The sequence below is a fragment of the Pristis pectinata genome, chromosome 6, assembly GCF_009764475.1.
Source record: "Pristis pectinata isolate sPriPec2 chromosome 6, sPriPec2.1.pri, whole genome shotgun sequence".
Taxonomy (NCBI): domain Eukaryota; kingdom Metazoa; phylum Chordata; class Chondrichthyes; order Rhinopristiformes; family Pristidae; genus Pristis; species Pristis pectinata.
This window is the reverse complement of record NC_067410.1, coordinates 19410223-19425398: the sequence shown is the minus strand read 5'-3', so window position 1 is coordinate 19425398 and position 15176 is coordinate 19410223. Positions and strand designations below refer to the sequence as shown.

Below are 15176 nucleotides of genomic sequence, written 5' to 3'. Positions count from 1 at the left end.
CAAAAAGGGTATTTTCATGAGAGTTGTCAGATGAACAATTGTATCTCTATAGGCACAATCATTATTTGTTTTGGTACAACATTGAGATCTATTGCTTTAAACAAATGAAATGATACAGCTTATTTTCATTTTGCAATCTGCTGGCATCAGATGCCAATTGTCATTATTCTAGTGCCTGCTGTCAATCCCAGAAAACTACTGTTTGTCACCACCAATGAAGAAATAGTGGAAACTATTTTTCACAGATGACAGCTCCTTAATCTTTACTGCTGAATCCAATAGAGAGACAGGCTATAGAGTATTTAATCACCATGATCATTTAGCCAGGGAACTGTCAAAATGGTCTTCTATTAACCGTCAATTTATTAGCCAACCAGGATTAGTGGTTTACCCTAGGTGGGTAAACTATTATGTCCATTCATTAATCACATCTCACTTAACATTTCATGGTAATGAACAACAACAACTTTGAAGACAGGAAGAATACTGACCTGTTCCACTCTGATATCATATTCTCCATGGACTTTTTTTCCCACGGAACAGTTTTGCCCTAAGAAGAAAGAAAATTATAAATTTTCTACCAATTGGAAAGCACTTAAAATAGGTAACACTTAAAACAGCTATCTTTTAAAAAATAGCTTTTTGGCCGTTGTTCGTGATAACAATAAATGTCAGGCTAGAAGGATCCAGTAAAAATAACATAAACCTGAAAGAACTGGGAGATGAGACACATGTACAGCAACATATATACAGGCTTCAAAACAAAACACGAAACTTTAGACAACCATTTGTAGTTGAGGTGGGAGCATGGAACAAGGATAAATAGGGCTATTAAAGAACAGAGTCCACAGCAAGAATCTCTAGCCTGTGAGTTTTTCTGATTACTGATCCTATAATCACCAGTCACCAAGTAAACCAGTACCAATATGCTCATGATGAGAGGATTTGTGACTTCAGTGAATTAAGACGAGAAGAAGCAGTTGAATATCACAGAACCTTACGATGCAGAAAGCAAAGGGAAGGAAGATGGAGCCAAGTTTAGGTAGCAGCTGTTCAACACATGAACTGGCAGTGGATGAGGCCGAGGACTATCACACTTTTTTTTCTCCTTTTTTTTCCTCTCTGTCCTTACCTTACTGAGGACTGTAATATCATACCTCGGCCTCCTCCACTGCCAGGAGAACTCCAAGTGCAAACTGGAGGAACAGCACCTTATTTTCCATCTTGGAACACTGCAGCCTAATGGCATGAACATTGAATTCTCCCACTTTAGGTAATACCCCTCCCCACTTCCCCACAACCCCTCCACACCACCCCCCCCCCCCCCCCCCCCAACCACCATGCTTCTTCTCTTCTTCCCTTTCCCAGCCTCTTTTTTTTTCTCCCTCTCCTTACCTCTGACCCATCCCCTGGTGGATCTGCTCTCCCCTTGTGCCCCGCACCTGCCTATCACTATCTCTTACCTGCATCTACCTATCACCACCTTGTGCCCACCCCGCCTCCCCTCTTTTATCCACCTATCACCTCTCTGCTTTTCCCTCCTACATACTGGGTTTCCTCTTTTCCTATCTTCAGTCCTGAGGAAGGGTCCTGACCCGAGACGTTTTGACCGCCTGCTTTTCTCCATGGATGCTAGCCTGGCCTGCTGAGTTCCTCCAGCATCATGTAGGTTAGTATAGGATGAGTGTGAAAATGGGTGCTTGGTGGTCAGTGTAGACTCAATGTTCTGAAGGGCTTTCTTGAATGCTGTATCTCTCTATGACTCTATGTATACACAGCAAGCTACTAAGGATGAAGCAATTCAAACTGCTTTGACATTTCCCTGATTCATCGATGCAATTCTCATACATTGTCCAGCTGATCCATCTTTAACAGATTATAGCTGTGAGTTTATACATTTGGACGTTGTAAGTTCATGGTAACTAAAGTAAATCATAAAATAATAACTGCACAGTGCTTCTACATCCCTTGACAAAGGGATTTAGAAATGATCTTTCATCCCAGATTTGAGCATTTTTGAAATTAGATGAACGTTAACAATGTTGTGGTTCACAGGGGATTTATTTTTCAATGTATTCAATTCTTACAGACTCCTTTTAATAACCTGAATTAACTACCATGTCGCCTTTATGCACACCACACATCAGTGCTCTTCAACAATCACATAGTACACTGGCTTATCGAAGAAAATAATTGTCCCCATACAGGTTTTATGCAGGGATCACCACAAATAGATTTTGACAGCAGTGAAAAGTCAATAATACATCACAATATGCAAAGTTTGCTTTGTGTTTTGCATAATTGTAGCCTACCTGCAAAACTACTTTAAACATAATGAACAATAATACCAACCTCTGTGCTAAATTGTACCAGTCTACATTGTTCAGTTCATTATGAATTATAATTCTGTTTTTGCAGGTTTTGTGAAATGAGAACAGCTTTTATTTCTTAATGCAAATGCAGCGAAATTCGTTTTGTGGCACAGACAGGGTAACAGATGAAGCATGTTCTCCAGCTGCCATATGTTTGATTAATGGAAATACAGTGCGAGTGCAACTCACTGATCATTAAATGTTAAAGGAACTGAAGCAGGCACAGTCAGATCGCATTCTGTATCCAAAGGACACCCAGTAAACAGTACATGGCTTCCAGTGATGGCAGATACAGTACTGAAGGCAGTATTCTCCAGCAAAGAGAATAACATAATGCAGAAAAACAATTAATAACAACTGCTAGTAAAAAAGAACTAAACTCAAACAACACAGCTTACTTATTAGACATAAACCAGTTTTTGACTAAATATTATCTTCCCTGGCAGCAGGCAGATCATGTGTAACATGAAAACAAAACATTAACATCTTTTTCAATGTATAAAGCACACACAAGCCCTGTCCTTCAACAAATTTATTTCAATGTTACATTTGAATATGTTATAATTTGAAACAAGCCTGGAAGCAGTGTCTGGAACACTCGTCATGGCAACCAACTTTGAAGATAATTAATGAATTCATAAATGCCATGGTAGCATGGGTCCCTGAATTCTGACACAAGCTTTGATGTTAACGTTTTGATTTGATATTCCAAGGATTCCAACCATTTTGCAACTGCACAATAAAACCTTTAACTACAATTATGCGAATCTCTTTTGACTAATGTTAAATAGATTTTACTGGCTTCAACAGCAATGCTTGACTACTGTCACATGTTGGGGATTTTGTATGTTTTATTGATCTCCTGTGGTGCTGTTAACAAGATACAGAATGTGCTCAATGTGTTTACCTTGCATACCACCGTTTTTTTCTCTCTCTCCTCCTTGGCTTCCACCTCGTTTTTTCTCATATTGCCTTTAATTCTATTTTCTTTGTTATTTCCATTCTGCCATTTGATTATCCTTTGCATGCTTTCTGTGTATGTGGCATGCCGTGGTGGGAGAAAGAGGTACCCAAATTTCAAGTTAACTTAGGTTAGGATTTCAGCAAAGTGGCTCCCTTCTTATACCCTCTGCCGATCAATAAAGCTTCTCCCACCCCTATGCTCCCATCCTTTCATTTTCCCATTATCTCCGCAGTTTCCTCTAATTCTCTTGCATCTATATATAGCCTACTTCATCCTTTGCAGAACCTTGTCTATCCCCTCCCTTTTGCTCTGCTTTTGCTCACTTCATCCTTAACTCTCTATGTACATTTACATTCTTCATACACACATTAAATGAATCAATGAGGACTTCCTAATTTGTTGCAGACAAGACCCAAGACCCAAGGATGAAAATGGTTCGTGGGTAAACACTCAAAACATGGGTCAGAATTTGACTCATGTATAGACAAGGAACTGAAACTAGTATGCAATGCTTGCAATGATACATTTGAATAGGGGTGCATCAAGAGGGGGGTCATAGATTGATAATATCTACTAATTTGCTGGAAAAGAATTTGGCAAAACTTTGTACTGAATATAAGTGATTAGTCAAGTATGAAAGCATTTGCAAGAAGCTTTGCCTACTGGTCCTGCTTGGACAATTGACCTGGAATCACTGGTAAGCAAATATGCCAAATTGTAGGAATAAGCCATCAAACCATTGGAGACACTTGGAAGGTTAGGCTGCATCAGTAGAATCAGAAACAAGGTTAACGTTTCAGGTTAAAGACCCTTCATCAGTCATCTGCTGAGTGTTTCCACAACGTTCCTTCTGCAGCTCTGGACATGGACTAATAGATCTTCTCAGAGAGGACATGTAGAATTTTGTGAAAAAGGGAACCGTGGTTTCCTAATTTTTCCATAGTCACTGACCCAGTGTGGATTGAAATGAAATGCAAGGGCACATGCACCAGTAGTTAAAGTACTATCAATAAATTGAGGGCCCTAGGTACATATCACAGCTTAGCAGAAGAGTCTACTTCTGACCAAGGCCCTCAAAGTTGATTTGTGTGGTTTGCAAATATTATGACAAAAAATGGGATCATGCTTACTCTTGTTCCTTCATATATCGAGCTTCAAACGAGCAGCCAAGAGGTCAGTCAGAATAGTTAAGGAAACTCTCAAGAAGCGAGTACTGTAGGGATATTCAAACTTCAGCATATTAACATCATTTGGACAACTTATTGCTGAAGTAGAAGGACACAGTGTACACACCTACAGAACTCTTATTTGAAGAGAAGATTGAGATTACACTTGAACTTTGTTCTGCATAAACAACTGAGTCAAAAAATATTACTGTGACACTAATCAAAAATAATAAGCTTATTTGTGTTCTTAGCCTCCCTAATAAGTTGATCTCTCATGGGTGGGATGTGGGAACCATAGTTGAGATAGTTGGTAGAAACTTATGTAAAATTCCAAAGTGTTTGTGTAGATTAAACCATTTCTGTTGGAGATGAAACTTATCTGGATGGTGAACTGCTTGATCCTGAAATTGTGTCTAAGTTTGAGCCAGTGCAGTCTTCAGGAAGTGGATAACTGAATCCAAGCAAGCTGATAAAGAAACAGAACCTGTTTTGACTTCAAATTCAGAACTAAACAATCCAGACATGGATTTAATACCAAACCTGTAGAGAGATCAGGAAAACTCTGAAAACTGGCCACCAGACTTTATTTATAGTTGTTCATCATTGAATGTTGTATTGATAAATTACCTGTACATCACTGTCTCTTTAAAAATAAAATTTAATAGCAGTGTGGTGTATCTTCAAGCAGGAATGTTCTGTTCTGTGCATCTTTGTGTATTTATGCCATGATCCTATCCAACAGGAGAGTCACATGATCTGCCTACTTTGCAGGAAGGTATTTTTGTCACAGAGGGACAGAGTCTGTACTAACAGCTAAAAGATTCAATGAGCAAATAGGTTGGGCTTTGTAAATAACCCATTGCTCTTTGGATATATAAATGCCGCATCTCAATATATTTGTGAACTTATTATAATAATTTCCTATCTATTTATAATCAAGGAGACTATTTCCTTTAAAAGTTTAACTTTAGAAAAATCAGTACAAGGGAAGAGACTGAGCCAGAAATTCCTCGGTCTCCAAAACAATGAGCAGCACTGCATGAAGGGCCTATGGCAGCTTTGAGTGACAATCCGTGGCAACAAAATTCAATGGCATGAAGCCCAAGGCACTGTGTGTGATGGAGAAGACCTTGCACAATGTTTGTGAACACAAGTGTTTCCTCACCAAGCCCCAACCATTCCTTCTCTCGTTTACCCCTCCCTCTCAATGACTTTGTTTTCTTCTCTTTTACATTTTGCACTTTCAGCTCCATGGACTTGAAGTTTATAGAATACAAAATGGCAGTTGAAAAAAAAAGGATAATCACAACAGTTGTTGTTTGTTTACACAACAGCCTCTCCAATTTAAAAAAAACTTTAAGGTAAGTGATGTCCACAATTACACCGTTACAAAAAGAATGTCCAAGTTAGAATTGTATATGGGGGTACAATAATTTAGCTCTAGGTCATTCTGATCTCCGGTGTTGTCAGTTTGGGGTTTGCATGTAAACATGCGGGTTTTCTCTGAGTGCTCTGGTTTCTTCCCACATGGTGATTGGTAGGTTAATTGGCTCCTGTCAATTACCCTAATGTAGGAGAATCAGAAGCAGTTGATGGGCATGTGAGAGAGAATAGATTGCAGGGAGATAAGTGGAGGAATGGGACTGATGGAAGTCCTCTGAGAATTGGCATAGACTTGATGGCTTCCTTCTATGTGATAATACAATATGAGAGAAAATATAAAGGGGCTCTCCTGAGGGGTGAATGAATGGTCAGACATTTTACTGTGGTTCAAAGATGATCCCAGGTGACAATGGTGGGATCTGGTTTCAGCATCGCAGGCGCCCCCCCCCCCACCCCCCGAGTTCATTGTGATTTGTCAAATAAAGACATTATTGTTGAATAACTCATGACATTCTGATTTTGGTATTAAAGGCATGTTTAGTTATGACAGGTTTGTGAGATTCATTGGAGCACAAAACTACAATTTGAAATGTAATGCATCAATCATCTACCTAATCTCTAGACCTTTGACCTCAGATCTACTAATCTTCCCACACTTTATAAGAAAATTATTTTCTTAGGTACTTTGGAACAATTAGTCTCACCCACATGTCTCTTAATAGACCTCTCTACCTGAAAATATTCTACTTGGGCATATTTCCAGTCTACATGTGGTAATGAAGGAGTCACATCTGAGGTTCTACAATATCAAGAATGACATATGAGGGGTTATGATGGAAATCATACCCATGGAAACTTCAGTTTCCTCCAAACTTTGGAGGAAATAGAAAACAAATGTGTAATAGCACCGGGTAAATAAGTGGGAATGAATGTCTGACTCACAATGAGCAGCTGTAGACTGAAGTAGCAAAGCTACAACTTTACTATCTATAGACAACATGCATCGCTTTCTTTGTCAAAGGACCTTTTCATATAAAGTTCGATATAATGCACAGGAAAGTGCTTTGGCTTTCTATTCAAACACATTCTGTGATTGATGAAGGCAAGTTTAAAGCAGCATTTTGTTACATGTTGCATTTCACTGCAGTCACATTGGCTCCAACTCTAACTGCCTTGTGCAGAAAAAAAGCATTGTTTCCTTACAGAAGATTGGGATCAGAATTCAAATATTTTTCATCTCAGTTTTCCATTATAGCTTTCCTTACTGCTGGAACACAGCGTGAGCTATCTTAGCTTCATATAACTACCAACATCAGCTCAATTAAAGTATTATTGCAGCTTCTGCGACAAGTAGATTAGTGGCACCAAAACTCAAGTATAAACATATGACCTTATTATGGAAACCAACCAATGGCTCCTTCAGGTACTGTGTTATTAGCTATTTCAAGTGGTTGGAATTGTATTATTGGTTGAACTTATGGAAGATACAGTAAATATACAAAAATAACCACAGAGTCTTGGAAATGCCTGGATTTTGTTTCCACAATCTGTTTTTTATTATACTGATCATTCAATATTTTTAAAAATTCTGGTAACTGTTCATTAAACATCTTGTTTTTTTAAAAACAGTGTTCTATTCTTCCTGAACTACCTGTCACAATTACATTGAATTTGGGAAGGAAATTCTAACTATCTAAATCTGTGGAAATAGTGTCAATTTATAAGCAATTCAGTAAAACTCATTGAGTAAATTTCAGCTTGCTGTAATATTGACCCAAACTTTTTGTCACTTCTTGTTAATACCAAAGCCTATCTTCCATTTATGTAGGGGGTCTGTAAATGGGTGCACGGCATTCCTGCCTAAAATAAGTATGAGACTGTTTATAATCAAACCAGGCTTCCATCAGTTTTAAACAGGAGAGAATGCAGGCACGTTTAGTTGAGGGAAGGGAGTTAATAGCCTGCACTTCAATCTCAGTACTCCTGTGAAGAATTATCCATCAAACACTTTTTGAGCTACAATGAGACTTGTTTTCACCATGAAAATGTCAGTCAAAATCAAGGTCAGTTACAATTGATTGTGCTCCCTCCCACTGCAATTCCAGTCTCAGTTCCATTGTTGCCAGTTATCTCAATTAGGTGTAGATACTTTCCACTTCTCACAATGTGTGCCTCTGGGCAGCTGAGGACAAGTACTGGTCACGCAGCTAATCCACACACAGCAAGTAAAGGATGAGTGGATTGAGCAGAGCTACCACCATCTTGATAATGAAGTGTTATCCACTGACATTATTATTTAGTCACCATGGAGAACAATGTGTGAGTTGGCTAATATTTCATAAACTGACAAGAAAAGTTACTTACTAAAATAAAAAATGACCAAAGTAGTATTCATTATTAATGACAGGAATATGTTATTATTATTAATAATTAGTTATTATTAATAACTAATCACAGGAAATAAATGTGGTATTAGTTTTACAACTGGCATCAGCCACAGGGTGCATTGAATGTGAAAGATTTCCATTTTAAAGATGGAGGAAATGTAATGGCTTTTTGAATGTCTCTGTTTTGCATTCTTTGAATAGTTATTCAAGGTGCAAACTCCTGGCATGACTGGTCAAAATACTGATGATTAGGAGGTATGACAAAAACAATTTATTTTTTGTTTTATGTTGCAGAACAATGCATCACAGAAACAGGAAGCCTCTATGGCTCCCTTTATCTGGTTGTACGAACTCTGATTATTGTAGTTTGATAAACACAGATATTAATGTGATCCCCTTCTCCAGCCTGTTATTTGTTCCTTTACACATGACATAAAGGCTGATGTTTCTTATGTACAAACTCAATAACAGTAGCCCTTTGTGCAACCTATATTTTTTACCCACCATTAGATAGGAAATACACCATGAGCAATTGTAGGAATATTATTCTTCATCAATGAATGGAAGATGTGACCTTTGGAGCAGAATATATGATAAACAGTGGTAGGTGCTCCCAGAGAAGGTAGGTACACATCCAAACAGAATCACTGAATGACTGCAGACAGGAGGCAGATATTTGACCTATTGAGTCTGTAGCAGTTCTATGTAAAAGAAATTCAATTAGTCCCACTCGCCTTCCCTGGTCCCTTTCAAATACTTAACCAGCCTTCTTCACTACTACCCCTGGCAGTGCATTCTACAGCCTAACTACTCAATGAGTAGATTTTCCTAATGTCCCTTTTGTTTTATTTTGTCAATAATCTCATCCTCTTCCCTTAGTTCTTGACCTCTCTATCAATAGGAAATGTTCATGTCCATCCACTCTGTCTATACCATCCCTGAATTTAAATACCCTGTTAAATCCCCTCACAACCTCTTTTCCAAGGAGAATCAGCTCAGCTTCTTCACTGTAATCAGATAACCAAAGTCCCTCATCCCTGGAATAAAAGCAGAAGGTTCTAGAAACACTTAGCAAATCAGATGGCATCTGCGGTGAGAGAAGCAGAGTTAGCATACCAGGGCAATGACTCTTCATCAGAAGTTAGGATGCATGCCATCGAAACCAGGTGATTTACCTGCTTTAAGTCCAGTTAGCCTTTTAGTATTTTCATGTTATTGTTTTTCACTCCATCCAGAATCTCAATTACATCTTCCTCTGGTGAAGGCTGATCTAAAGATTCATTTAGTACCTCAGCCATGCCCTCTATCTCCAAGACCACATTTAATTTCTTGGAGTCTGATCAATCCCACCTCTTCTCTTATCCTTTCCTGCTCACATGGCGATAGAATATTTCTGGATGCCCTTTTATGTTTGCTGCCTGAATTTTCATGCCCTCTTTTAGCTTCTTTTGTTTTGTTTTACACTCCCTCCCTCCCCCACTGCTCTGTAATCAGTCTGTATTAACACCTTGGGCTCTGTCATATGTCCTTTTATCTGCCCTATTTCACTCTCCATCACTTTTGTCATCCAGGGAGCTTTAATTTCTCCAACCTTCATCAGAATGTAATAGACCATAGCCAAAATGTCTCCCCCTTAAAGGCTTCCCATTGGTCAATTACAGTTTTGCCAGCCAATCAGTGATTCCAGTTTTCTCGGGTCAGTTCTGTTCTCATCCCATTGAAATTGACCCTTCTCCAAATAACTAAGAACATTGCTTCTGAGACAGCAATAAACAAAGCAAGTTTTTATAAGAAATATAGATGATTGTGAGGCCTTGACCCCAAATTAAAACAATGGCAATCACTGCTGCCTCCACTGCAATTCATTGCACCTCCCTAGTCATCATTCACCATTCCAACCATTGAGGATAAATCTCATGCCTACTTCTAAATTGATTGCTTCCAGTTTGCTTGTGAACATTAACCCAATTGCATAATAGCATCTAATTCAATGTGGTGCTTTAAGTGAAGCTACTAAGATCTTAGACTTAGGTAAGGCACATATCCATGTGACAGAAATTGCCCACAATAAATTGAGCAAACCTTTTATGGTAAAATAATAGAAATAGCAGATGATGTTAAAACATTTTACACAATTCAGAATACCTTTAGGGGTCAAGAATTCAAATTGCAAATAAAAATAGCTATGGTTGACCCAAGTAGTGAGGGACAACATAAAATATAAAAAACTGCCAAAAATTGCAAAGATTCTTATGAAATACAGTGTAAACAATAGGTAACAAACCACATTACTTTAATTCACTTTAAATCTCAATCCAACTCCCCCTCTGACTTTTCTATCTGTGCCTCCTGCACTGTTATCATAAGGCCCAAGGTAAGTAAGGAAAAGTACCTCATGTTAAGCAGCCAGTTTTTGGGCTGGCTCAGCAGGAGGTCCAGGAATTTTGACACGGACTCCTGCCTGGATCCAGTGGAATCTGTACCTGGCGGAAGGGCATTGTCAGGCCACTGCGTGAAGGTAGGTTATCAGTTGGTGGGAGTGGTGGTGATAGAGGTCCTGATGTGATCTCAGTGCGAGGCCTGACACAGAGATGGTCCAGGGTCTTCTTGTGAGGCCTGGAGGGACACTCCTTCCCAGCAGAGCCCACCAGAATAGGCTTAAAAATTACTCCCAGCAGGTCTAGCCTGGCAATGAAGTCTCCCCAGGCCATTTGGGCCTCAGGTTAATATTGCAATCAGATCCTAGAATGGTATTGGAACATGGTTTGCATTCTTGACAGACCCTGCCTGCTCTGGATGTAATTCTTTGCTGCCTGCAATATAAAACTGTCCTGGCCAGATTGGGGTAGAAATCTAGCAGTTAGGTCTCCCACTCCATGAAAAATTCCATCTCATTGCTTCCTATGAAAATCAGTTGAGTACAATTTAACAGTCATGGGGTTAAAATGAAAATGTTTACTGTATTTCTTTATCCCAGCAAAGCTTTTAGCTAAAATATTTTTACTCTGTGATTGTTTCCTGCAGGAAACCCTTACTGGAACACTAACTGCATTCATAGAACAGACACAAACAGCCTCCCCCAAGCACAATGCCTGTTTTTTTTTAAAAAGTCAAACCTTCAGAGCAACATAACTTTTGAAGAACCCAGGAATTAATATTCTTTTCTGTTTACACTTCAAATACAAATTCATTTACTTTTCAGTTGTTGTGATTTAAGTTCAAATCCTAATACTTCCAAAGACTAATTACTCCAGTGATTAGATTGCATACATAATTTATCAGCTCAGCCATTATTAATAATCCATTCTACCAGAGAGCAAGCAGTCCAATAAATTGATGAAGAAACCCCAGTGGAAAAGACCATTTTAAATGAACAGCTTGCTTGAGTTACAAGACCAGAATTTATTTATCATCATTTAAGATCATTTCAATTTGTCAGATAAAGTAACATTTTTGAACAGAATTACAATGAGTGAACAGAACATAAACAGGCTGTTTGCTCCACAGAACTAATAGCACACTTGGCTCTCCTTGTACTGTGGCACAATGCTGAACTTTTCTTGCATGTAAGCACTCTGGCTCTGATATTATGGCAAAGAAGAGAGTATCTCAGTGCTCTTGCCTGTATCTTTACATTCCTTTTCCTTACTCCTTATGGAGTCTTGGATAGTAGTTATTGCTAATACATGATGGAAATAATTTCAATCAATTTTTTCTCCTGTGTCATAAGCAAGTAACCCAGTGGAGGAATAGCAGATCAAATGCACTATCATGGAGGCCCAGCGTTACCTGCCTGCAAGTCATTATGATTATCCTGCATGTCCATCAAAACTAAAGGACAAGGATTCAGGTAAATTACACTCAAAGAAAATGGGAAAGAGTTAGCCATATATGAAATCCAATAGAGAAAAGGAACAATGACTGAGGACTGCAAAGAGTAAACTTGATCCCCATCTTCAAAAAGAGTAGTAAATCAACAGTAGGGAACTAGAGGCCAGTTAAGACATGAGAGATTTCACTAAAAATTGTGATAAAAGTAAGCTGGAGACAGATAATTTAAAAAATAATAAAAAAAAAATAGAATGGATTTCAGCAAGGTCAATTTTAATCAGCTTTATTTAATTCTATTCAGAAGTAACACGAAAAGGAGACAAAGGTGATGAAGTGGATATGATATATACATGGACTTTCAGAATGCTTGTGATAAATTAGCAGAAAGGGGCCCGATAATAAAGGATAGTGTGTGTGTGTGTGTGTGTGTGTGTGTATGTAGTGCGGGACAAGGCAGCAGAATAATGGAAAGATGACCTCAAAAATAGGAAACAAAAAAGAATAAAGGAAAGAAACTTGACAGAAATCACTGATGCATCTGTACGGATATTTGGAGCTAGGAACCAGAGGCATGATGTTTATGACTGATATGAAATTAGCTGATAATGTGGAGGATACACAAAAATACAGAACCAGAATCAAAGAGTGAGCAGACAACTGACAAATAAAATTCAATATAGTGAATTATGAAGTGGTTTATTTTAGAATTAAGAGGACAATTTTGCAAAGTTGAGAAATTGAATGAGGTGGAAGAGATCTAGAACTACAAGATGATCGGGCATCCCAGATGACAAAGTCCTGGGGTTCATCTCCAGAAAAATGAAAAACAGTATTAGGAGTTAATATTAAATTATACAGAATGCAGAACACAAGTCTGGTTGCTATGCTGCAAAAATGATACTAAACCACTAGAGTTTAAGGATTTTGGTGGAATTTCTTCATGTGATCAGCAAGATTGTGAAGTTTGCTGCCACATGGGATGGCCGCTAAAGGATTCGAGTCATAAGCTCAGACAGCACAGCATGGAAACAAAGCCTTCGTGGCATCAAGTTCATGTTGACCATCAAGCACTGATTTATAATAATCCCATTTTATTCTTCCCATATTCCCATCAGCTCCCCCCAAATTCTACCACCCACCTACATATAAGAGGCGATTAACACTGGCCAATTAACCTACCATCCCACACCTCTTTGGGATATGGGAAGGAATCGGAGCACCCAGAAGAAACGGAGTCATAGGAAGAATGTGCAAACTCCACACAGACAGCACTGGAAGTTGGGACCCGGGATGCTGGAGCTGCCAGACTGCTGCTCTATGAGCTGCACCACTGTAACTGCAGGCAAAGAAGATTTCTTTATTAGTCACACGCACATCGAAACACACAGTGAAATGCATCTTTTGCGTAGAGTGTTCTGTGGGCAGCCCGCAAGTGTCGCCAAGCTTCCAGCACCAACATAGCATGCCCACAACTTTCTAACCTGTAGGTCTTTGGAATGTGGAAGGAAACCAGAGCACCCGGAGGAAACCCACATAGACACAGGGAGAACGTACAAACTCCTTACAGAAAGTGGCTGGAATTGAACCCGGGTCGCTGGCACTGTAATAGTGTTATGCTAACCGCTATTTAGGGGGCACCGTGGAAAGAGAAAGTGCAAGAGGAGGTTTGTGTGGATTGCAAGGTCTGGTGTTGACCAGTTGAGCTAGATGGCCTATTTTGTGGTGCAGATTCAATAAAATTCTGTTTAACATGGAGTTATAAACCAACAAATTCTCCAAATTGCTTGTCTGTCTGGCAGAATGATATCAAAAGTGATAAACTACAAACTGTCAGTTCACAATGATCTACTCACGTTCACCCTGCCTTTCTCTCTAAAAATGAGGAGAGGTTACTGGATGGATTCAACAGTATTTTTGGGATGAAGGATCTCTGTTGTTCTTTGCAATGTTGTGCATTTTGGTAGCATAATGCTATTACAGCACCAGCAACTCTGGTTCAATTCCGGCCACTGTCTGTAAGGAGTTGGTACGTTCTCCCCGTGACTGCGTGGGTTTCCTCCCGGTGCTCTGGTTTCCTCCCACATTCCAAAGATGTATGGTTTAGGAATTTGTGGGCATGCTATGCTGGTGCCAGAAGCATGGCAACACTTGCGGGCTGCCCGCAGAACACTCTACACAAAGATGCATTTCACTGTGTGTTTTGATGTACATGTGACTAATAAAGATATCTTACCTTAAAAAGATTTTATTCATAATAGAAAATGCAAGACTCAAAGAATGCACAATGGCAGACACTTCACAACAGTGAATAAAAGATTTTACCTTGATTGTGTTCCTAATTTTAAAAATTGGTGTATTCTATTGTTTTTGGAAAGTTTGCCAATACCACTGGATACAGTTTGCTAGGTTGCAGCCAATATCCAACTGATCCCAAAGAGCTACCATCAGGAAGACCACTTTTATTTTTGTAACAATGCCTCCCTTCTTCAGCCCAAAGACTGCTGGAAACCCTTTGGTCTGTCCATTCCCGGGGTGGTAAATCTCATTCTTTCCTGGTTGGCCTCAGAATCCCCAACGCATTCAAAGCTCTGTTGTAGTATTCCTTTCACAACCATTCATCAACTCATTTAAAATGGAGGCGTGTAAGAATCTCTGGAATTCACTGCCCCTGAGGGTTGTGGATGCTGGAAGTAGTTAGAGGAGATAGGTAGGTTTTTGAAAGATCAGGAAACCGGGGGCAATGAGGAACTGGCAAAGAGGGGTTGAGCCCTAGTACAGATCAGCCCCGCTCATATTGAAAGGAAGGGCAGGCTCGAGAAGCTGTGTGGCCTACATCTGCTTCTATTCACTTGCATTCTTGTGTTCTTCCACAGTGACTGATACTGACCACATGATTCCCAAAGTGAAGGACACACAAGAGACTGCAGACGCTGGAATCTGGAGCAACAAACCAGATGCTGGAGGAACTCAATGGGTCATGCAGCCTCTGTGGAGGGAGATGGACGGTCAACATTTAGAGTCGAGACCCTTCATCTGGACAGAATCCCAAAACATCGACTGTCCATTTCCCTCC

The 15176-nt window shown here is 39.4% G+C and overlaps 1 protein-coding gene across 1 annotated transcript in view; it reads right to left on the bottom strand.

The window, feature by feature from the left end:
* syn2b (synapsin IIb) overlaps positions 1–15176 on the bottom strand; it is a 277798-nt gene that overhangs the window by 124238 nt on the left and 138384 nt on the right. Inside the window, 2 exon segments of the mRNA XM_052017352.1 lie at positions 492–533; positions 535–550. Of these exon segments, the coding sequence (XP_051873312.1) occupies positions 492–533; positions 535–550 (58 nt within the window).